We start from the raw sequence: 25,970 nt of genomic DNA on the forward strand, positions 1-25,970 counted from the left end.
TTACCAGAGATAATCCACACATGGGCCAGCACAGGACCATCAATGTGTCTGCAACTGGCCTTGTGCTGGCCTATGTGTGGATTACCTCTGGTAAACCTGATCTGGGCCATACCAATTTTGCTATGTGGGTATGTGTTAACAGACCTTTCTGCACTGAATCACACTTGTTATTAACCTCTGTCTCTCTTCCACAGCATGTCTTTATCCTGTCTTCCTTCTCTCTCCCCAACCGGTCGCAGCAGATGGCCCCGCCCCTCCCTGAGCCTGGTTCTGCCGGAGGTTTCTTCCTGTTAAAAGGGAGTTTTTCCTTCCCACTGTCGCCAAAGTGCTTGCTCATAGGGGGTCATATGATTGTTGGGTTTTTCTCTGTATGTATTTTTGTAGGGTCTACCTCACAGTATAAAGCATCTTGAGGCACTGTTGTGATTTGGTGCTGTATAAATAAAAGTGAATTGAAATGGAAGATGGATTGGAACACTCCAAAAGTTGATCCTGTTCATCTGGACGTAGCGTTTTGTGGGAGAAATGTTTCATCACTCATCCAGGTGACGTCTTCAGTCTCAGCTGACTGCAGGTTTCCAATCTTATAAACAGAACATTTGCATAATGACTGAAACCAGCCCACTGAAGGAACAATGGGCTGGGAGGTCAGTTCCTCAGTCATAATTATGCAAATTCTCATGACCATTGATCAACAACAATGGATTGGAACACTTAAAGTCACTTTGATGTGTCAGTGAATACTTTTGGCAATATAGTGCATATTAAAGCAAGCAAATTATACAAAAGCATTCTAAAGTCAAATATAAGGGCATCTGTTGCAAAGCTAGGCCAAAATTGTGTAATGGTGCAATTGGGACAATGATCCCAAGCACACCAGCAAATCTACTACAGAACTGTCAAAGTTTCAGAGGACTCAGATGCAGCTGAGAAAGGTTCTACAGGGCTTAATGAACAATTTCAAGAATGACTCCAGCAAAAATGTTTACTACAATTCTTTCACGTGTCAGGATATCACTTTTTCCACAGGGCCAGCTTTGCAATGTCAAAGCCTCTAGAACAGTTTGCAACTGAGAGTGTGTGAGAGACTTGGCCAGACAGGTAAGTACTCAAACAACACAGCAGCTAGGTTTTGACACAGATTAGGGCAACAATGTGGTGACAAAGGGAGAGGAAAGTACTGCCAGTGACAGGAAACAGATAAGCCTGTTTTAAGCTGGCTGAAACAAGTTAAGCATATACACACGCACACAGGGTGATATGCCATGCAATTACATGGCACGTTACACTGTAATTTTAGAATGTGGTAAATACCAGATTATTTTTAATTATTTCCTTGTACATAAAACCTTGGAACTAAAGGAAGGTGGGAGGGTTTTCACATCACTGTACACAAAGAGCATATATGAGGGACACATTTAATTTTACCTTCACCAATTATATCTTTTTGCATAAGGAAATGTAATTTTTTTGATAGTATCAACAAATAGTACCGACTGAGACTACTAACAGAGAACAAGCTGAGCCACAGAGAGACAGAGGGAGTAGATAGAGAGCTCCTGAGATGTGCTGAGTGTGTGCCATGAATAACAGGTTTTATATGGGCAGTTTGCTATTACCGCAGAGGTTTTATTACCATCATCAGGGATGGGATGCTAGCGTGCAGTTTTAAACCCCCTTTAATCTCAGGGTGAGTGTAATTATTTCCACTGCAAGAACAATTTATTTCACACCACAAATTTGTGCTTTTTACCCACATTTCCAGACACGAGTTGTTCTTCAGCCCTGTAAATGAACATGCATTTATTGTAAAGCCGGAGTTTCTTTTTTGAGCCTTGAAAGTCTGTAAATTATTATACAATTCACACACTCAGTACTGAGTGGCTTCCTAGTTGTTCCTTGTGCCATAACAAAAACAGGTTTGATTACTTGAATCAGAGAAATAATATTTATATATTGAAAATCTTTGTGATGTAAAAATGTTGGGGCTACTTCAAGAACATTTAATTAAGATTTCATTTAATTTAGAGTTATGCTCACTTGGTTATTGATTACTTGATTGCACTTGATTATGTGTACTGCGTAAGTATTCACAAAATTTTCATTTGTAAAAATGCAAGTAACTGAATGGAAAGATCTTTTTCTGTTTAAATAAATAAATGTACTTGGTGGACTTTATCTGTGTGATTCCCAGGCAGGCCAGAGAGATTGTTCTGAGATATGAGGGCCGACTAACCAGAACCAGAGGTTACCAGACCGCAGGAGCTGATGTACGTCCACCAGCCTTTCATCCACTGACTTTTTTTTTTGCCCTAACAATCTAATCCTGCTGGACTGGAGATTGGAGAAACAGATTGCTTAATGTATTTATAGTGCATTATAGATCTTGTCCACAACAGGATAAAGTGCTATTTCAGGGCAGTTTTATTTCTCTGCACTGCAGTGGCCTGATGATTACAGCCAAAACAGTAAATTGTGTTGGATTTCTTATATAAAGGCTGCTGAGTTTTGATCTTTCAAGGCTCTTCTCCTCTGTGGGCTGAACACACATGTGTATAACTCTTTATTCGTATTTGCAAAAAGATTAAGTCAGACAGTGAGAAAGATAGTTGTGCTGCAATAATCCATGGAGCAGCACAAGTGAATTTATAGCCCATGTTACGGCGCAGTTAATTCAATGTTTGGGCTGCTTCCCACCCATTAGAATAAATTGACTTTCAGTGAGCAGTCTGACGATCAGGTATCAGTTCTACAGTTTGGCTCACGGTTAATTGAAAATCAGAATCAATGGCCCAGCTGACCTTCTCTTGATTAACAATTAACAGCTTAGTTGTGTTTCTTATCTTTCAGCACTCTAAAAATGATACAGCCACACTGTTTCAGATCTCAGGTGTCTGCTACTTTATTATATGCTGAAAATTGAAAATTAGACAGTTCATCAACACACAATAAATAAAAAATGTAACTGCTGTTATAATTTTAGACTTTACTGAGAGCTTTTCATCACAGAAACAATGGTAGAAGTAGTTTTTTGTTAAACCTCTGTCAGTGTTTCTCAGCTTGATTCTCTCCTGCAGCTGCTGAAGAAACTTTCCCGTTTGCTTTACAACATTGTGGTGCTGTTCATTCCTTGGGAAGTCAGGATCAAGAAAATTGAAAGTGAGTTATCTGTTTTCTTTGTTCATGAAAACACACAGGGTGTGTGTGTGTGTGTGTGTGTGGGGGGGGGGAATAAGAAATCACTCATGATGTTCAACAGGACAGAAAATGGGAAATTTGCTAGAAATAACTTTGAAAATAGCATCTTTTCATCAAGGAAAGTCATTGCTTTCCACATCGGCTTTGCTGTGATATATTCAAACATTAGATGGCCTTATTAAACTGGATTTAGCAACAAAGAAATATTTGTGATTTTAGCTCAGAATCAACACATTACCATAAGCATATGGACTTTGAAGAGACGTTGTTGTGAACTGGGGCCATTCAAGAGAAAATAACACACTGATTTAAATGCATATCAAGAACAACAGCACAACAGATCCAAGGATACTGCTGGTTACTTGTTTAAGCTATTCAAATTTGTGGTACAGCAGAACACAGTCCAACAGACTGTTATATCCAAAGTGTTATATGCTTGGATGGTTGTCCGGAGAGGAGTCGTGTTATGGCGTATTAGGCCACCACAGTAAGCTGGCCCAGTACAACTGCCTAATTTGACATATTTTTCTCAAAAACAAATTTTTATTTCTTTGTCATTAATGTACCAAATAGTGTTTGCTTCCAGGCACCATGAATGTGAAAAGTTTATTCGGTGAGCTGTGTTTATTATTAAGTTAGATTAAGCTTTGAAAGAAACCACCAAGCTTTTTGATCAAACAGCACCATTAAAATGCATTACTGTCAGTGGTGTACACCTACAGCAGTGTTTGTGTGTGAACTATGTGCAACGTATTAATCAGTCTTATTTTGATGTTTCCTCTGACTTGCTGAGGTCACTTTGGGTCAGGCGTGGCCTCCTACTTTATCTTCCTCCGCTGGTTGTTTGGGATCAACATTGTTCTCACCATCATGACTGGAGCCTTCATTGTCCTACCAGAGGTCAGAAAATCTCTCATACCATATATGGATGGATGGACTAGAAAGTTCTAGTTTCTTTAGAATGGTAATCCAGCTGCAAAACTACACAGGCACTTGACAACCTTGCTTTTATACAGGAATATAATCCTAATACAACCACTTAGCAGCAGCTAAGTTAAGTCCCCTGCTGGACAGAGAGATATCATAGATGAATTGCACTCATTGGCGCCAACTAATTCAGACTCATTGCAAGATTTATGACTCTTAGAGATATCTATGATAGCAATTTTCTATTCATAAATGCGTGTTAACTTCTATTTCTCATACGGTGCTGTGAAAATGTTGAGTTTAACTGGCAATGAGTCTTTCACATCCTGCTGGAATTTGCTCCACTCTTCTTTACAGATATCAGTTACATTTAAGTCCAGAGTTTGACGAGTCTGCACCAAAACCACCAAAAAAGATCCATTTTTGATAAAGCATATAGTTCGTGCTGGATCGACTGTCATCTGTCAGATGATCTGGGGTCTTTGACCCTGCACTTGTTATTATACCCTCTGCATATCCCTCTTTATTCTTGTTTGGATTTTCATATTCTAGCCTTAATTTCTGGTTTTTTTTTTGTTGTTTTGTTGTTTTGTTTTGTTTTCGGGGGGGTCCATGATATTTTCAGGTTGTATTTTGTTTTCATAGTTGGATGTTTTCTGCCCATCTGTGTTCTCCATATCAAGTTTGCATTCTTGTGTCCTGTGTTTAGTTACGTCCTGTTTTCATTTGTTACCATGGTAATGTTGTGTGCATTGTCTTTAGTTTTGCTTGCCCTTCTCTCGTTAGCTAGATTTGATCTTTTATCCACCTGTGTCTTGTCTTCCCCAGCTTCCTCCCCTCTCCCTAATTACCTTGAGTGTATTTAAGCGCTTAGTTTTCCTCAGGTATTTGTTGTACTGTACTGTTTGACAATATTTTCTTGCAGGACTCTTTCAGCACATATCCTGTCCTTTTCTTTTCTTTTAAATTTAAATGTTAAATATCTTAAATAATAAAACCTACACAAATGGTCAATGATGAGTTTTGTATTTAATTTTTACCCCAGTAAATATATTGTTGATTTGTCCTTTAGTACAGATTATAGAATATTTGCAAGGCAAGGCACGGACAGTAATAGTGGGATGGGGGTGCACCTGGATATATATCTAACACTGACATGCAGACACAAGCAATTTTCTCAGACATAACTTACAATGTCATTCCCACTGCATATCTTGATCCTCCATTTTTCTGCTTTCTCACTTCATGGTTTGTTGGAATTACCACTCTGCTGTTCCTATTTGCACGTCTCACCTTTATCTCACCTTGCTTAGTGAATAATATTGTTTGCTATCAAACATTATAGGTTCTCATTTTCATGTTTCTGTATTGTACTGGGAATTGAGTGGGTGGCCGTAGCTCAGGTAGCAGAGCAGGCCACTTACTAATCAGAAGCTTGGTAGTTTGAGCTCTTCTTGTCAAATGTCCTTGGGCAAGACACTAAACCCATGTTGCTCTCTAATGCATCCATTGGAGCATGAATGCATGTTAATGTTAAATAGAAATCACTAGCATAGAAAGAGTACAGAAAAACAGTGTTTGTGTGAATGAGGCAAGTTTGACATAGAGTATTAAAGAACCAGTCCATTTACCAATTATTCAACAGAGTTTGAATGTAGGGTCAGTCCACCGGAGTTATCACTGTCTTTCTTTAATAACACACTCTCAAAAACATTTACAGTGCTCCTCAGTCAATGTTCAATGTTCAGTTGTTCAATGTACTGCACACAGTGGAACACAGGCTTGTTTGAGCCTGTGCTGCTGAAGCTGTAGGTTTGCTCACTTATAAAGAAATTAACATCCTCCAAAAAACAAACATTTAATTTTAATCAAAAAAACCCCAGTAGAAAACATATTGGCTAAAAGTTAGAAATTGACTTGCATGGCCAACTGAAATAAGTATTTGATCCCCAGGGAAAACATGGTGGAGAAACCCTTGTTGGTAACAATGTTTCTACCTCCGTATTTGACTGTGGGGACAGTGCAAGATTTCAATCTAATATGGCGCACTGTGCTTCAAATTGTGTTCTTTGTTTCTACGGTACTACCTTTAAATCATTAACATGCTCCTCCTGGTTGTTGTTTTATAATAATCACACCAACAGTTGGTTGATTTTTGAAAATAATAATACTCACAAAGCTTCTGGGTGACGATCTTTAAGCTCATTCCAAAAGGCAGATCTACAACCCCTCACATCCCATATGGAAAAGAAATAGTAAAAACTTATATGTGATTACTCATGAAAGTGGCCACTTTCTCATTACTTTCATATATTGTTTTAGTAAGTATACAAAACATACAAGTTTCATTATATAATTTTTCAAGGGATCTTATATCTTTTTTCACTCTTGTATGCTTTTCATACAAGTTTCACACAAGACAGATACAAACTTTATAAGATTTATATACTGTATATCTTTTCCATTTGGGATGCTTTGACATTGCTAGGCCATTTGTATTGTTAACACCTGAACAACTGTCTAAGTAAACCTCATCACTCGGGCCACTCACACTCAGAGGCTACTCAGACCAAGTCCTTTGCAACTTGTTCTTCTATTGTATATATTTCTCATGTCTTTTTATCCCTGCTGTCTTACTATTTATGCTTCACACCTGCACAGTTGTTGTGGAGCACCAACAGTTAGGTTGTACATGTACAATGTCAATAAAGGGCTATTATATTGTATTAAATTATCTTGTTATGCAGGTAGATGGATGGAGGGATGAAAGGGTTATCAAAAATCCAACAGTAACACCAAGTTTTTTTTAATTTTAAAAATCACAACAGAGTTTCTGTAACCTTGCACTGATCTTTACCTAACACTAACGCTGCCATGTGCCTAAACCTAGCAAAACCGTAACCAGGAGGCATGGACTAAAAAAATCAAGCATAATGTTACAAAGTCCAGCTGCAGATCAGTAGGCGATCTTAATATCAGCTCAGCTCAGCTGTCAGCGAAACTGATGTCCTTGTACGAATTGTCAAGTCTTGCTATTGCTCTCTGGCTCTGGATGAAGGAAGGGGAAGTCCCAGAAGAGTCATACCACCAAATAGATATGGTCACCTGTAGATAACATGACTGAAATGCATTTTATTTATTACAATTACAGTGCACTGAACTATGTTTGTGTGCACTAGCTGCTGGCTGGAGCACCATTTGGAACAACAAGAAGTAAAACTATTCCCAAGGAACACCTGGCTTCAGCCCAGGACCTGGACACCATCTGGTCTCTTGGGGCAAGCTTCTTTCTTTTTACTGTTCTATCAATAGCACATTACTTACAGATAGACTAGAACATTATTTAAACATTATTTTACTCCCTTTCTGACCAATTAAGATAAAACCGATCGAAACCTCTTCCAGTCCAAAAGTTGCATTAGAGTTAGAATATAGGACTGAGCAAGTAAAGACATAATTCTTTCATCCCTATATAAACATTTCATCTAATGGATACTAATGATCATGCTCCAACTGATTTCCTTTACTGTTTTCCTTTTCACCATTTTTATCTCTTTGTGTGCATTGCCATGTGTGTTTGTGAAAATGTGTTGTCTTTGATTCGTCACAGGGCTACCTCCAGTACTCTGTGTTATTCTATGGTTACTATGGCAGGGTGAGGAAAATCGGCAGTGCAGGGTACCGATTACCCCTTGCCTACTTCCTGGTTGGAATGGCTGTCTTTGCCTACAGTTTCATCATTCTGTTGCGAAAGTAATCATTATGCTCTTTAAAACTTATACTGATGCTATAATTATCTGATGGGTTAGCAATGTGATGTCTTAGAATGATTTCAAGTTTGTTAAAAATTGAGGAAAAACTGGGAAAAAAGAGTTAAAAGTTAATCTAATCTTTACTTATCCCTACTGAATCTATAACATTTCACAATAACATGGTCAGAGTAATGTTTAGCATAATTTCCAATCTTTGCAACATTTAATAATCAGCAACTTAATATAAAATAAAAAGGTCAGGACCCAATGTTTCCCAGCATAACATCGCACAAGGCATCACATTGTTCTCTTCTCCCTGTTGCTGTTAATGCTTCACTGATGGTGAAGGACTGTTATTATTAAAATGAAAACAAGATGTGCAAAATATATCGTCTGATAACATGCCCTGAAAAATAATATTTCTGCAGAATGGCAAAGAATTCACGCCTGAGCCTGGCCAGTGCTTCTGATGAAAGCTTCACTTTCTGCTGGAGAGTGTTCTGTGCCTGGGATTACCTGATAGGAAACCCAGAGGCTGCAGAGAGCAAAGGAGCTGCCATTGTTAACAACATCAGGGTCAGAGAAGAATGTAACTTGAACTGTGCAATTAATTTCTTTTTTAAGAACAAGATATTTAAATTATGACCTAAGCACAAGTGACTATCAATATTTTTCTGCACAGGAAGCCATTGTCGAGGAGCAAGAAAAGAAGAAGGATACCAGTCTGTAAGTGCTTGTTTGTGAGCATTGTTTTGTATGTTTTCTGTTTGTCCAGCTTCCTCCAGCTCAGTCTATTGAAGCTATAGGTGAGTGACTGTTTATTTACTACCCCAAGAAGTTGCTTCTGTTCATCTGGACGTAGCGTTCAATGCAGAAGCGTTTCGTCACTCAGCCAAGTGACTTTTTCAGCCTCAGCTGACTGCAGGTTTCCCCAACCTTATAAACAGTACATTTAGTGCATAATGACTGAAACCAGCCCACAGAATGAACAATGGGCTATGAGGTCAGTTTCATGATCATTAATATGCAAATATTCATGATATTCATTGATCAAAAACCATTGATTTGGTGAATGGCTGCAATCACAGCATTGTAAGATGGGCAGGTACCTCAGGCTAGGCTCAAGGCATGCTGAAAGATGCCTTTTGCTGCTACACTAAGGAATGTTTACTGTTCCTCCACTACCTCAACTCATCATCATAAAACCTTATTATTATGTTACGTTGTGTGTGTTTTTTTGTCACACTGTCACTTTGTTGCTCTTGTTTGCACATTTGCACGTGCACTTTGTTGTCTGCTGTCTGTTAACAAAAAAAAAAGTCTTCCTTAGATAGTTAGTTTTTGTTATTTATGTTGTAATTTATGTTAGGTCAGTCTGTCTTGTCTCTGCTAGCCAGCTAACTAGGCCTCTTAGTTAGCTAGTTTAGTGTTTTCTGTTAATTTATGTTGTAAATTTATGTTGCATGTAGCACCTTGGTCCTGGAGGAACGTTGTTTCGCTTCACTGTGTACTATCTGTATATGGTTGAAGTGACAATAAAGCCAACTTGACTTGACTTGACTTGAAGAGATTTCTTAGATTATCTCAGAAGATAACGATGAGGTGGCTGGGGAAGGGGAGGTAAATTCTGCTTAGACTGCTGTGCTTGGATAAATGACAGGAGATGGATGGATACAGATCTTTAAGTAGCCACAATTCCTTGAAAAACAAGTGCATGTCCTGAAACTGAAAATGGCAGTGACATGTAAATCATTGGTGACACTGAGCTACAATACTTTACTTTAGGCAGAAGTCTAAGTTGATTAAACCCAAAGATTTTCTAATGTTTAAAATCTATACATGTCCAAATCCTTGACATTTTATATTCTAGGTTCAGTGTTGGTATAGGGAGGCTAAAATCCTACAGACAGACTCATGGCTGAAGGTGGTCCTTTTGAAAGTCTATGTAAATAATGAAAGAGTCAGCAATAGCAAAAAGAGGTGTGTGTGACACCTTATCCGAAGTGTATGTTGTTCAGAACATCCAACATACACTTCAGATGTCTACTAAGAATAGTGCATCACAATTACATCCACTTTTCTAACTGATCATTGCCAATGACACTGTGTTTTCCCTCAGTGCAGTTCTGATCAGTCTACGGATCTTGGCCAACATCCTGGTGCTCCTCTCTTTAGCAGGGAGCATATACATCATTTACTTTGTGGTGGATCGTTCTCAGAAACTGGAGCAGGAGAAGCCGGAGCTGACGCTATGGGAGAAGAATGAGGTACAGGAACAGACTGGACGTCACCATCCTTATCATCAGTTATTTTAATTGGATAATCCAATATACAATACAGTTCTAAGGAACCACTGAAAGTGGAGACTTGACATGGATCCAGTGGAAGGCAACTACTAAATGTATATATCCATCTGCCAGGTTTAGAGAGCTTTAGTCACCTTACAGCAACCAGCTCACTCTCACAACAAAATGTGTAAGCTATGCTGATCAACTGTGCAACACACGTACATGTGTACTCTGTGTGCATACACACATACAGAATTTCTTTTTCTCAACAGAAGCTGTAAAACTGCTACATGCCTACATCTTTTGACCTGTTTTTTATAACACACATTGTTGCCCAAAGGATTTACTCATTCATTCAAATTATTGAATTCAGGTGTTCCAATCACTTTCATGGTCACAGTTGTAGAGGCATGCAGACTGCTTATACAAACATTTGTGAAATAATCGTTCTTTCTCAGGAGCTCAGTGAGAGGGCATTGCAGTACCGTGCAACCATCAAATACTCCGCAGTCAACCGCTAGTGGCATTATGCCACACTGGAAGTGACTGAAAAAGGCACGGAAAATTGCAAAGTGGGGTCAGCGGATACTGTGGGATGTAGTGGCCATCAGAGCTCAGGAACATTGCATAGAGCTTCATAGGTTTTCATGGGCAAGCAGCTGTATCCAAGCATTACGTCACTAAAGTGACTGATGTAGTGGTGAAAAGTACACTGCCACTGCCACTTGGGTGCTTATAGCCGAACTTCTTGCCACACACGCATAACTGAAAACTGCACCTAATGAGCATGTTCAGTTATTATAAACATTCAATGAATGAATTAATCAATGAATCAATTAATTAGGACCCTCGGAAATCACTGAAATTGTTAGAAACAATGAGACATATTTGTTACATGCATTTCAGTTAAAATAACAAACTTTTCTCCAACTACCAACTACCCATCAGTTACTTATGTATCCATCTACATTCCAGGTGAGTGTAGTGGTTTCTCTCATCACCATGATTGCTCCATCTGCTTTTGAACTGGTGGCTCAGCTGGAGATGTACCACCCACGAACCTCACTGCGATTCCAGTTGGCCAGGTACCATTGTCTAACCACAGCCTATAATGACACAATAATGGCATACTATACTATTCAGAAAATGAACGGAACCCTTACACTTTTATGCCAAAAATTCTAAGTTAAAATTTTCCCTTAACTTTGGTTAGTTATGTGACAAGTGATACGAGTTGCAACTTACTCAGGCCCTGCATGTTTTTAAAGTCTTTAATTTAAAACCTAAGTAGTACAAAAACTGGTTTTATGGTTTTTTAAAGTTTGTGGTGATTTTATGGGTAACTGGTATTAATAATATAGTTTCTACTAACCAAAGTTAGTTTGGTTTGTGGGTTAGGTTGTTTTGTTCTCAACAAATTATACAATGTTTGTCAGTAACAATTTTTACTTTGACTATTTCATTCATCAAGATCTGATGAGAGCCCTCATTGGAGCAGTATTTATATAATAACTGAAAGGTCTTACAATGCTCATCAATTTACAGGGTCCTTGTCTTATACCTTGGGAATCTCTACAGTCTCATCATTGCTCTCCTTGATAAAGTCAACAGTATGAGCTCTGCTGTGAGTATGTTAACTAGCCCCAGTTAAGAATTTGTTATCTAGTTTCAAATTTGAACACTATTTAGAAAATAATATAAGATTAATAATTTAATTTGCTGGTCATTCATTTTGCCACAGTTACTAGAAAATAGCACAAACAAGTTACCAAATATTTAACCATGGAAGAATTGCTACAAAAATCATGTTTTGAAAATGCAGTATTTAGTGGACCTTCTGATGAAATTAAAAAAGTAAATGGTAAATGGCCTGTATTTATATAGTGCTTTACTGGTCCCTAAGGACCCCAAAGCGCTTTACACATTCAGTCATCCACCCATTCACACACACATTCACACACTGGTGATGGCAGCTACATTGTAGCCACAGCCACCCTGGGGCGCACTGACAGAGGCGAATATTGATGAATATTAATATGAGTTTAAATCTGTATTGTGACTCAGGCATTTTATTTATTTTTTGTTGCAATTTATTATTTAAAAATATAGTGTGGAATTGATTGTTAAGGGGAGAAATATCACTGATGTAAAAGTCCCTAACTCACAAAATCTCATCAAATACAATACATATGGCTTTAAACAGTTAAACTGAGATACATATCATTCAAGTGAAAATTCAGTATGTAGGTTATTTTAATGTTGACATGAGCAACACATTGGACAGAAAATAACTGGTAAACTTGTTATGCTAACAACACAATTCCAGTGGTATTACTTTGCTACATTTTAAAGCCAAAGTTGAGACTTTAAGAAGGTAAACACAGTTCATTCTATCTTCAGTGTCTTTAAAATGTGTCCAGGTATTCTGTTTACTTTTTATGCACATAAACTAACTAGTTTGGAATTATTTTCTACTATCTTTATACTAATGCTAATGCTAATTGTGTAGGCTAAATAAGCTAATATGCTACAATGCTCAGTCCTACATTTTAGACGTCTAAATTCAGGGGTTGCATCCTTCAAAGGCCACATTTGAAGGCTGATTATGTCACAGCAATGCGAAGAAGACTGTTTTCCCGGGATCTGAAGGATCCATGAGGCGGAACCTTGGTGGCCCACTCTATCCCAAGATTCATTGCGCATTGGTGGTTCTAGAATATTTTTTGAAAAGGATGGTCCAAGGAATGCAGTCAAGGAATAAACTCAAATGTAATTGTTTTTATCTCACTCAAATATCCTGTAGCAAAAATATTAACAAGAGTCTAAAATGTCAAAATTCTACAGTTTCAGATGTGTAACGAGTTAGTGATGCTTTTAAAGCTTTTACATTAAAATATAAGCAGTCAAAAAACCAACTTACATGTTTTAGAGTTTGTGTAGATGCTATGGAAAATTGATACTAAATAAATCCAGATTTCCCTTCAGTTGTGTATAACTTTTAAAATCTTCTGCACATACAATTCAGTTTTGATACCAAAGCTGGGTCTGTTTAGTGGTGTGAAGTTTAATATGCTTCAGTGTTTGGCGGGGCCATCTGCCGTGACTGGTTGGGGTGAGAGAGAGAAGACGGAACAAAAGACATGCTGTGGAATAGAGCGACTGAAGGCTTTTCAGGGAGTTTTTAGGACATCCTGACATTACAAATTACAGTAGTCCAGCCTAGAAGTGATAAATGCACGAACAGGTTTTTCAGCTTCACTTTGAGACAGGGCATCTCTACGGGCTGAAATCTGTGCCATCAGAAACTGAAGTTGAATAAGTTAAATTTGAATTTGAATTGCTCGGATTGAATCTGAATTGTAACTTGAATAAATGTTTTTAAAAACTGAATTTGAATTAGCCTAATTTGAAATTCAATTTATTGGTTTGAAAAGGATCATCACTAAATTGAAATTGAATTTTATATTTTGAAATTGAATTCATTTGCTTTGAAACTGTATTTTATCCTTTAAAAATTTAGTTCTTGAATAATTTCAGATTCACTTCTCACCATTCAGTTTCAGTTCTCCAATTCAGTTTTTTGGGACTTACATCCGGTTCCGGTTCGAGAGTAATGAGCGCAGATTAATAGAACTACGTTTTACTAGCGGACCGAAAGTGTTACTGACGGGAATCTACAGCATCTTGAGCAGTGATTTGGCGCTGTATAAATATATAAAACATATAAATATATAAAAAATACATAAAAAATACATAATTATATATATATATATATATATATATATATATATATATATATATATATATATATATATATATATATAAATTGAGTTTAGTATCTTTAGCATTTTAAACATCTTTTCTTGACCTAAGTTCACACATAACTTAGGTTATTCTCATTTATTAACAGAAACCATTAATTGGTGGAAACTGCCATTAATCACAAGTAAATGTTATCTAACAAATCAATACACTACATCGCTGACAATTAAAATAGTTGTCTGTATTATAATTTGTGTATCTTTTCCTAGACTTACTAGGAACTATAGTTTGTGCATTGTTTTTCACAAATACGCTGTGATAAAGAGAAGAAGCTCCTTCTCGGTCATCATGGAGCTTCTAAGGATGCAGACCTTGAATTAAGAAATACCTTTGAAGTCACTCATATAATTAAAGCATAGCACACAGCTGTATGGATTGTGATCTGTCTTCAAGGTCCACGTGAGTAACAGTAACTGGAATGAGTCCAGCTCCTTTCTGGCCACAATATCTCATCCTGAGGGAAACAGCCTCTCCACCCTAGTGTCAGATATCTCCCTCTCTAAGAATCACAACAGCACCACAGCAACCATCGCCACAGTGCTGGCTGTAACCAGCAGGAGCAGCTCAGGGGACGTCTACAACCAGACAGCTGTGTTTGAAAAGAACACCCGACAACAGGATCAGTGCTGGGAGACCTATGTTGGACAGGTTTTGCTTTCTGATTGGATAACGGTGTATATTTGTGGAAATGATAAAAATATATATAAACATTATGACCACCTGCCTGTTGCCAAAACATCAAATGATAGTGATGCATTGTGTATTCTAACACCTTTCTATCAGAACCACTTTTTCAGAATTGCTTGAGCTACAGTAGCTCATCTGTTAGATCGGAACACGTAGGCAAGCTCTCCTCGCCATGTGCATCAATGAGCCACACGAGCCCATAACCCTGTCGCTGGTTCCCAACTGTGAAAGTGGGAACACCCCAAAAGCTTTGGAGCTCCTCTGAACCAGTCCTTCAGGTTGCTCAAATCCTTACGCTTGCCAAACTTTGAGGGCAAAATATTAACTTGCTCACTAATGTATTCCACCCAGTAGCAGGAGAGATAATCAGTATTATTCACTTAACCTGTCAGTGGTCATAATGTTATGCCTGGAATATATGATATATATATGTATGTGTGTGTGTGTGTGTATGTAAAATAAAATACTTGTATATAGTATTTGTAAATTTCCCTGATGAATATGTGTATATTGTGTCTTTAGGAGATGTTGAAGCTGTCCATCATTGACATGATCTTCACAGTGGCGAGCATCCTGCTCATTGACTTCATCAGAGGTCTAGTGGTTCGCTACCTCAGTGACTGCTGCTGCTGGGATTTAGAGAGCAAATTTGTAAGTTGGTTGCAAGCTTTTGCTTTTACAAAATTTAGCAAGTAAATGCTAAACATGAGAATTAAGGTATTTATTCTTATTCTATTGAATGGAATTCTGTATACATACACAATACACAGGTCATAATGTTTCAGACCTGAAAAAGGAAATAGACCCAGAGAATGATTTCTTCTCCAACACTGAAGACATCAGCTGTTGCTGCCACAGTGATGAACAGTTTAATCACACCATTAAATGATAATGATAAATGATCAATAACGTTAAAGAATATTTAAATCAGTTCACAAAAGCTTTCAAAATTATTGCTGTATCTGAAATATGGATTAATGCAGAAACAGGGATGGACTTTCAACTGGACTTTTCAACCCAGGAAAAGGGGGGGGGGGGGGGGCTGTGTACGTGGATAAAAAATAGATTACAAGGTGGTGGAAGCTATGATAACTGTGTTTGATAACTTATTAGTCAATGTATAACAATTGAAATTTGCAAGGAATATAAAAAAATGTTCTCATATTTGCTGTATATATAAAGCACCAAGGTCTAGCGTTCAAATTATATCAAATCAGATATATTTATCTGTGGTGACTTTAACATTGTCCTGTTGAATTAAAAAAACTCATAAAAAACGAACGAATTAACACAACAGTTGGGCTATCCTAAAATCACTAGGCCAAACAGAATTACACTTTATTGTGCCACCCTAATTGATAATAGTTTCAATAATTTTTTTTTTTCAGTTTTTGCAGTTTGACAGTAATCACAAGAGACCACAACCAGGGGAAAACCAGAAAACCAGAAACATCTGACAGTCAGTATGGATTCAGACTGAACCATTCAACTGCACGGGCATTAATTGGATCAGTCGAGCAGATTATAATTCAATTCAATTCAATTTTATTTATATAGCGCCAAATCACAACAAAAGTCGCCTCAAGGCGCTTCATAGATACAGAGAAAAACCCAACAATCATATGACCCCCTATGAGCAGCACTTTGGCAACAGTGGGAAGGAAAAACTCCCTTTTAACAGGAAGAAACCTCCGGCAGAACCAGGCTCAGGGAGGGGCGGGGCCATCTGCTGTGATTGGTTGGGGTGATAATAATGGATTGGATTTATATAGCGCTTTTCAAGGCACCCAAAGCGCTTTACAATGCCACTATTCATTCACTCTCACATTCACACACTGGTGGAGGCAGCTACGGTTGTAGCCACAGCTGCCCTGGGGCAGACTGACAGAAGCGAGGCTGCCATATCGCACCATCGGCCCCTCTGGCCAACACCAGTAGGCAAGTAGGGTAAAGTGTCTTGCCCAAGGACACAACGACCAGGACAGAGAGCCCGGGGATCGAACCGGCGACCTTCCGGTTACAGATGCAATTCCCAACCCCCTGAGCCACAGTCGCCCCTGGGTGAGAGAAGGAAGACAGGATAAAGACATGCTGTGGAAGAGAGACAGAGGTTAATAACAATGCAGAGAGGTCTATTAATACATAGTGAGTGAGAAAGGTGACTGGAAAGGAAAAACTCAATGCATCATGGGAATCCCCGGCAGCCTACGTCTATTGCAGCATAACTAAGGGAGGATTCAGGGTCACCTGGTCCAGCCCTAACTATATGCTTTAGCAAAAAGGAAAGTTTGAAGCCTAATCTTGAAAGTAGAGATAGTGTCTGTCTCCTGAATCCAAACTGGAAGCTGGTTCCACAGAAGAGGGGCCTGAAAACTGAAGGCTCTGCCTCCCATTCTACTTTTAAATACTCTAGGAACAACAAGTAGGCCTGCAGAGCGAGAGCGAAGTGCTCTAATAGGGTGATATGGTACTACAAGGTCATTAAGATAAGATGGGGCCTGATTATTTAAGACCTTGTATGTGAGGAGCAGGATTTTGAATTGTGGATTTAACAGGAAGCCAAAACAGGAGAAATCTGCTCTCTCTTTCTAGTCCCTGTCAGGACTCTTGGTGCAGCATTTTGGATTAGCTGAAGGCTTTTCAGGGAGTTTTTTGGACTTCCTGATAATAATGAATTACAGTCGTCCAGCCTGGAAGTAATAAATGCATGAACTAGTTTTTCAGCGTCACTCTGAGACAGGATATTTCTAATTTTAGAGATGTTGCACAAATGGAAGAAAGCAGTCTTACATATTTGTTTAATATGTGCGTTGAAGGACATGTCCTGGTCAAAAATGACTCCAAGGTTCCTCACAGCGTTACTGGAGGCCAAGGTAATGACATCCAGAGTAAGAATCTGCTTAGATACCATATTTCTAAGATTTTCAGGGCCGAGTACAATAATCTCAGTTTTATCTGAATTAAGAAGCAGAAAGTTAGCGGCCATCCAGGTCTTTATGTCTTTAAGACATTCCTGCAGTTTAACTCATTGGTGTGTGTTATCTGGCTTCATGGACAGATAGAGCTGGGTGTCATCAGCATAGCGGTGTAAATGTATGCTATGTCTTCTGATGATGCTGCCTAAGGGAAGCATGTATAATGTAAACAGAATTGGTCCTAGCACTGAACCCTGTGGAACTCCATGATTGACCTCAGTGTGTGAAGAGGACTCTCCATTTACATGCACAAACTGGAGTCTATTAGATAGATATGATACAAACCACTGCAGCGCAGTACCTGTAATACCTACAGCATGTTCTAATCGCTCTAATAGGATATTATGGTCGACAGTATCGAACGCTGCACTGAGGTCTAGCAGGACAAGCACAGAGATGAGTCCACTGTCAGAGGCCATAAGAAGATCATTTGTAACCTTCACTAAAGCTGTTTCTGTGCTGTGATGAGCTCTGAAACCTGACTGAAACTCTTCAAATAAACCTCTGCAGATGATCTGTTAGCTGTTTGACAACTACTCTTTCAAGGATGTTTGATATAAAGGAAGGTTGGAGATTGGCCTATAATTAGCTAAGACTGCTGGGTCTAGAGATGCTTTTTGAGTAAAGGTTTAACTACAGCCAGCTTGAAGGCCTGTGGTACATAGCCGATCATTAGAGATAGGTTGATCATATTTAAGATCGAAGCATTAATTAATGGCAGGACTTCTTTGAGCAGTTTTGTAGGAATGGGGTCTAAAAGACACGTTGATGGTTTGGAGGAAGTAATTATTGAAGTTGACTCAGAAAGATCAATTGGAGAAAAAGAGTCTAACTTAACATCAATGGTACTAAGAGTAGCTGTAGATAATATTACATCTGTGGGATGATTACTGGTAATTTTTTCTCTAATGATTAAAATTTTATTTGTGAAGAAGTTCATGAAGTCATTACTAGTTAACGTTAAATGGATGGTTGGCTCAACAGAGCTCTGACTGTTTGTCAGCCTGGCTACAGTGCTGAAGAGAAACCTGGGGTTGTTCTTATTTTCTTCAATCAGTGATGAATAGTAAGATGTTCTGGCTTTGTGGAGGGCTTTCTTATAAAGCAAAAAACTATTTCTCCAGGCTAAATGATGATCCTCTAAATTTGTGACACGCCATTTCCTCTCCAGATTACGAGTCATCTGCTTTAGGCTACGTGTTTGAGAATTATACCGCGGAGTCAGGTACTTCTGATTAGAGACCTTAGTTTTCACAGGAGCTACAGTATCCAGAGTCGTACGTAGTGAGGAGGTGAAATTATTAACAAGATAATCGACCTCTGTTGGAGCAGCGTTCAGATAGCTGCTCTGCTCTGTGTTGGTACAGGGCATTGAAGATGATAACAGTGGGTGGATTATATTCTTAAACTTAGTTACAGCGCTTTCAGAAAGACATCTACTTTGATAAAGTCTACTCTTCACTGTTGTGTAATCAATTATTGTAAATGTAAATGTTATCAGGAAATGATCAGACAGGAGAGGGTTTTCAGGAAACACTGTTAAATGTTCAGTTTCTATGCCATATGTTAAAACAAGATCTAGAGTGTGATTAAAGTGGTGGGTGGGTTCTTTTACATTTTGAGAGAAGCCAATTGAGTCTAATAACAGATTAAATGCCATGTTGAGGCTGTCATTTTTAGCATCTACATGGATGTTAAAATCACCCACAATAATTATTTTATCTGAGCTGAGAACTAAATCAGATACAAAGTCTGAGAAATCAGAACTCTGTGTAAGGCCCAGGTGTATAGATGATAACAAGTAAGACTGGTTTCTGAGTTTCACAGCTGGGGTGGATGAGGCTAAGCATCAGGCTTTCTTTGTGATTGTTTGTGTTTAAATTGCTTGTTGCTGGTTTTTAGTTTGTTTTTTGTCTTTTTGGGAGGGTATAAATGCTACACAGTAGAAACGACATGCAGCCGGAGTATTCCTAAATCTTACAATATTTGATGCAAGTGATTATGAAATATTAATTAATAAACTGGAACGATATTTAATCAGAGGGGTTGTACTACATTGCGTGAAAAATTATTTGACCAGCAGGAAACAATTTGTGAGATGGGAGAGTAATACTCCTCATGTTTGGATGTTATCCAGAGTTCTGTCCCGGATCCAAAACTATTCACTATTTAAATAAATGACATTTGAAGGGTATGTGATCTATTAAAAATACACATTTTTGCTGATAACACAAATATTTTTGATATTGGGGGAAATCTAATGGAAATGCTGAATATGATTGCTATGATAAAATATAGTAAAAATGTTAAAAATAAAAGTGGTTTGAGAGGAAAAAACTATCATTAAATCCAGAGGTGTGGACTCGAGTCACATGACTTGGACTCGAGTCAGACTCGAGTCATTAATTTTATGACTTTAGACTTGACTTGAAAAAATGTTCTAAGACTTGTGACTTGACTTAGACTTTTACACCAATGACCTGGGACTTGAATTGGACTTGAACCGGTTTACTTGAAAAGACTTGATATTTTACCCCAAATATAAAATGTAACATGCATATAGAGATTGAAAATGTGATGTCATTCTGGGGTAGAACCACAAAGGATTCTGGGAACTCGTGGCAAGCGGTACTAGCGCACGCAGGCTTTCAATTAAAATCAGTTATACAGCGATAAAAAGAAACACAAAAATGTCAAGAAGCTGTTGTATTATTAACTGCAATAGCCGGTCGCATGACAGCCACGGGAAGCCGACGGGTAAAGAGATCGGTTGTTATCGGATTACGTCGTTGAAGAGAAATTGTTCAAGGCATGTTTCCGAAGTAACAAAGACGCGACGGATGGCCTGGATTGCAGCCATTCAAAGATCAAATATAACGTCCCAGAACCCTCCAGCTCACAGGTTAGTCTGCTCCAAGCATTTACACGAAGGTCAGTGTTTTTTAGTACTTAATACGTCATTTTCATAACATAATTAGTGATATAGGTTACAAGCAAGTCTGGCGCTGAACAGAAATTGTCGCGCTATGCTCCTTTGTTTATTGTGCATAAATAGTGAATTGTCCTGACACAATATTGCGTTTCGCTTCTGTTATTATGGTACATTGACAAAAACATATACTTTTATTCACAGGGTAAAACAGGTTTTTTGTATCACTAATTGTCCAGTACAATTACAGCATACAGTATTATTGTCACTGCTACATTTCTGTAACGCTACCAGAAATTATTTCCACTACTAATTAATTACCATTGAGCTCAAAGGTCCTATTAATAAACGGTTAAGGAATGTGTATTTATGACGACGATTTGTGAGACTGGTAAACTTATGATACGTACGATGGTCTTTCGTTCTACACGCTGCATTTCAAGGTCCTGTACCCATCCGTCGGTAAACTGTACCTGGGCTTGTTGCACTGACCTGAAGTTACTAAACTTCATGAGTGTATGCACTCACTCCAAGAACCGTATGATTATAAATATGCATATAAATATGCTAAGATGAGATAGCTGACTTCATCTAACTAGCAAATGTTGTCCAGGCTACGTTGGTGATACAGTTTTTTTTAATGTGTATGATATTTTTGTCATGCGATTTTAAAGCCGGTCCTACAACCGCATCCAAGAATAACATGCAGCTTATCTCAGAACTGTCGGTGAAAATTATTCTTGGAGCTAGGTTTAATTGAGCTGCATTTTAAAGAGGTGCAATTTCACAATTTGTGTATATTTTCTAAGTTCACTATTTTGTCATGTGTTGAGAAAAACACAGATTTTAAAATTACATGGTCTAATATTTACATTTAGCATAACTGCAACATGCTTTTTTCGTTTTTTTTAAAGACTCGAAAGGACTTGAAATTCAAAGTTTCAGACTTGTGACTTTACTTGGACTTTTACACCAGTGACTTGAGACTCGACTCTGACTTGCCTGACATTACTTGAGACTTGACTTGAGACTTGAGGATAAAGACTTGAGACTTACTTGAGACTTGCAAAACAATGACTTGGTCCCACCTCTGATTAAATCTATCCCACGTTTTCTTAAGCCTCAGTAGAGAAGCTGAGAATTCCCTGTCCCCAGTCACCTCCTCTAGCATGTATGGAGGAACAGCAAGGCATTCCCAGACCAAGTGAGAGATATGATCTCTCCAGGGTGTCCTGGGGCCTCCTCTCAGTGGGACATGCCTGGAACACTCCACCCAGGAAGCATCCTGGTCAGATGCCTGAACCACCTGAACCGGCTCCTTTCAATGTGGAGGAGCAGTGGTTCTACTCTGAGCCCTTCCCAAATGGCCGACTTCTTCACCCTATCTCAAAGAGAGAGGCCATTCAATCTTCAGAGAAAGCTCATTTCTGCCGCTTATATCTGCAGTATTATTCCTTTGGTCACTACCCAGTAGGGATGGGAAGCTGGTTCAGGTTCAAAAGCTGGATTTGTCATACTGTGTTGGTGCTTACAAAACCACCATGAAAGCTCAAAGGTCTATATGCATATTTTAGAGCAATATATGATTTGATCCAGATGTCGTTTTCAGGGAAGACCTTGCAAATTTTAACCTAAGACAATGCTAATGCTGTATCTTTTACAAGAGTATGTCTTCATAGCACAGGAGTCCTGGTAATGACCGGGCATCCCTGCAAACCAGACCTTTGCAGTAACTGAAAACATTTGGCATGTCATGAAAAGACAATAAAGACCCTGAGAGACTCTTGTCTGACTCAGGATTGTTGCAGTGATTACTTTTGTTTTGTCTGTTTTCAGCCTGAATATGGAGAATTCAAAATAGCCGAGAATGTCTTGCATCTAATTTATAACCAAGGAATGATCTGGTAAGTCTGAAAAACATTTTACAATTCCAGAACCACAGGACCTATTTCAGAGCTAATGGCCTGACTGGTGCTGACAGGTCTCCATTACCCTGTTTAACGGACTGTAGCTCTCTGTAATCTTTCCACTACACCTCTTGATTGTATTTTCTCATCCAATTTCAGAAACGTCTCCTTGCAGCAATAAATGTAATGAAGTGAAATCATGAGCCACTGAATGTCATATCTTTTATATGAAGTGTGACCTTATTGCCTGTGTGTGTGTGTGTGTGTGTGTGTGTGTGTGTGTGTGTGTGTGTGTGTGTGTGGCTGGTCTATCTCTTTCTTTCCTTCAGGATGGGGGCATTTTTTTCTCCCTGTCTTCCTGCCTTTAATGTGCTGAAGCTGATTGGTCTGATGTATCTGAGGAGCTGGGCTGTACTTACCTGTAATGTTCCCCATCAGCAGGTCTTTCGAGCATCCAGGTTAGATGCGCACACGCACACACACGCACACCACACACACACACACACACACACACACACACACACACACACACACACACACACACACACACACACACAGATGAAACATACCCAAATTTCCAGTATAGTTAAAAAAAATCATTTGATGACTTTTATTTGGCCTAAATATTAGTGTTTTTTCTACCACCGTGTTGGCATTTTGAACACAGAATTTCCCACATCTGGATGAATGTAAAGGTAAATTCAGGTAATCTTATCTGCACAGGTTTAATGCTGTGATGCTACTGAATAATGGACTAATTACATATTAAATTTTCACTCACCAAAACTGAAGCACAAACCTTTTGGACTGTCTTTTCCTTACAGCACAATTTGTTAAAACAAAATCCATTAAAAATGCTGCAAAAAGGCATAAATGGTGCAAACGCTATGGAGAAATCAAGGTCAGTGGGAGGTGCAGCCCAGCACTTTTCATAACCACCATCAAAACACCAAGAATGTCTTTGTCCAGACATTCTCTTATATTACATCCTTGGCTCTTTGCAGTTTGACAAAGATTTAAAGTTGCCACCAAAGGCTTGTACAGTATATTGTCAGCAAAGGGGGTATTTTTCTTAAGGCTGTTCACTTATCAGCCTGTGCAGCAACTTACGTATAATTCAATTCAATTCAATTTTATTTATATAGCGCCAAATCACAACATAAGTCGCCTCAAGGCGCTTCATAGATACAGAGAAAAACCCAACAATCATATGACCCCCTATGAGCAGCACTTTGGCAACAGTGGGAAGGAAAAACTCCTGTTTAACAGGAAGAAACCTCCGGCAGAACCAGGCTCAGGGAGGGGCGGGGCCATCTGCTGCGACTGGTTGGGGTGAGAGAAGGAAGACAGGATAAAGACATGCTGTGGAAGAGAGACAGAGGTTAATAACAGATATGATTCAATGCAGAGAGGTCTGTTAACACATAGTGAGTGAAGAAGAAACACCCAGTGCATCATGGGAATCCCCGGCAGCCTACATCTATTGCAGCATAACTAAGGGAGGATTCAGGGTCACCTGGTCCAGCCCTAACTATATGCTTTAGCAAAAAGGAAAGTTTGAAGCCTAATCTTGAAAGTAGAGATAGTGTCTGTCTCCTGAATCCAAACTGGAAGCTGGTTCCACAGAAGAGGGGCCTGAAAACTGAAGGCTCTGCCTCCCATTCTACTTTTAAATACTCTAGGAACAACAAGTAGGCCTGCAGAGCGAGAGCGAAGTGCTCTAATAGGGTGATATGGTACTACAAGGTCATTAAGATAAGATGGGGCCTGATTATTTAAGACCTTGTATGTGAGGAGCAGGATTTTGAATTGTGGATTTAACAGGAAGCCAAAACAGGAGAAATCTGCTCTCTCTTTCTAGTCCCTGTCAGGACTCTTGCTGCAGCATTTATACACACATATACTCAGTCAGGCTACTCTGATTTAAGTTTTTTTAAAAAAAGCTGTGATTGCCTCTTTCAGTCCTTATCAGCCACTCCCAGATGTGGTGGAAAATCACACAAGACACATGTGCATATCGATAGCATCGACAGTTCACTGTGTAAAAGGAAAATACAGTGGTGTGAAAACGTTTTTGTCCACTTCCTGATTTCCTATTGTGGAGATACAGAAATTCTTTTATTGCTGCCATATAATCTGCATCATTATAACTGCATTAATAACATTCTTTACAGCATTATTTCATCTAATAATATTTCTCACAGTATTGATACTGCATTACAGCTGTTGATTGAAGATGTCCATTTGAGGATCCTTCCATTATGTTAACTTTTATTACAAGTACGGTTAGAAGTATTTTACACACATTGCATATCTGAGCTTATTTTGAGTTGATGTTCGGTTCATTAAGGGTCTTAAGCTTCACGGGCGTGACTGTCCAGGTGATCCATGCTGAGGGAAACTAGAACATAGAAGGATAGCTGCAATGCATGCTTACAGTACATATAATACATATAATCTAGGAATGTGTCCGGCCTGAGGCCTTAACTCATTTGGTGTCTTACTATATTTTACTCTACTTGGTAACAGACGACCAGAGTCAATAATTAGCCTCAGAGATCCTGAGGGCTTGAAGTTTATTACCTTGTATGGAAGGTGTTATAGAAAAGAGAAGTTCTATGTCTGCTTATAGCTATTAAAGATGTACGATTAACTGTGACTAATGTCTGGAACCTATTTTAATCTGTCATTGACGCAATGGGGGGCCTTGTACCCCACTGCTTTATAAGTGTCCACAACATGTATTTTGGTCAGAAGACATATGTTGATGTTTTCTCCGGGCTGTTAATAAACTCATCGTTTGATTGCACTTTTCTGGGGCCTCCGTGGTTTGTGACACTGCTCTACATTGATTGATTTCGCGACACTATATTTTGTATCTGTCACATTTAAATTTTTCAGATCATCAAACAAATTTAAATATTAGACAAAGATAACACAAGTAAACACAAAATGCAGCTTCTGAATGAAGGTGTTTATTATTAAGGGGGAACAAATCCAAACATACATGAATTCTGCTGTCTACCAAACTTCCTGCAGGAGAATATCTGGCCATCTCTTTTTGACCGCCAGCTGAAGCACACTTCAGTTCTGCAGTTGGACAATGATCCGAAATACACCAGCAAGTCCACCTCTGAATGACTATAAAAAAGAAGACTTTAGAGAGGCCAGTCAAAGTCAAGACATGAAAAAATTTAGACAGTCTCACTTGCTAGTTAGATTTAAGCACCACACACTATTTGGTGTGTTTTAAGAAATGATCCTGTCATGAGTAAACACTGCCTGAGTATTATTTGGACTTAGCAGCCACTCATGATTCACCATTCGTTCAAGATTTGTCAGAATATTTTTTTCTATGATCTTTATTGCTCAAAAAGGGAACAGTGCTTATCCTGTTACTCGTTGCACAAAGGAACAGATTCTAGCTCTGCTGATAGGTCGGGACCTTTTACAGCCCTGTCAGCTCTCCTGTAATAACGCCCACT

General features: G+C 38.7%; 1 protein-coding gene across 1 annotated transcript in view; it reads left to right on the forward strand.

Moving 5' to 3' along the window:
* The window catches only part of tmc3 (transmembrane channel like 3), a 43,061-nt gene that overhangs the window by 6,402 nt on the left and 10,689 nt on the right, over positions 1-25,970 (forward strand). Inside the window, exons 3-16 of the mRNA XM_085461999.1 lie at positions 2,195-2,270; positions 3,078-3,159; positions 3,992-4,098; positions 7,305-7,403; positions 7,736-7,878; positions 8,306-8,453; positions 8,560-8,603; positions 9,997-10,144; positions 11,141-11,250; positions 11,711-11,789; positions 14,381-14,635; positions 15,197-15,325; positions 22,415-22,482; positions 22,815-22,943. Of these exons, the coding sequence (XP_085318125.1) occupies positions 2,195-2,270; positions 3,078-3,159; positions 3,992-4,098; positions 7,305-7,403; positions 7,736-7,878; positions 8,306-8,453; positions 8,560-8,603; positions 9,997-10,144; positions 11,141-11,250; positions 11,711-11,789; positions 14,381-14,635; positions 15,197-15,325; positions 22,415-22,482; positions 22,815-22,943 (1,617 nt within the window). The remainder of the gene's footprint in view (positions 1-2,194; positions 2,271-3,077; positions 3,160-3,991; positions 4,099-7,304; positions 7,404-7,735; positions 7,879-8,305; positions 8,454-8,559; positions 8,604-9,996; positions 10,145-11,140; positions 11,251-11,710; positions 11,790-14,380; positions 14,636-15,196; positions 15,326-22,414; positions 22,483-22,814; positions 22,944-25,970) is intronic.

The sequence above is a fragment of the Copadichromis virginalis genome, linkage group LG1 (assembly GCF_057382275.1).
Source record: "Copadichromis virginalis isolate Kocher_CV1m ecotype Utaka linkage group LG1, C_Virginalis_male_GT1.1, whole genome shotgun sequence".
NCBI classification, from domain to species: domain Eukaryota; kingdom Metazoa; phylum Chordata; class Actinopteri; order Cichliformes; family Cichlidae; genus Copadichromis; species Copadichromis virginalis.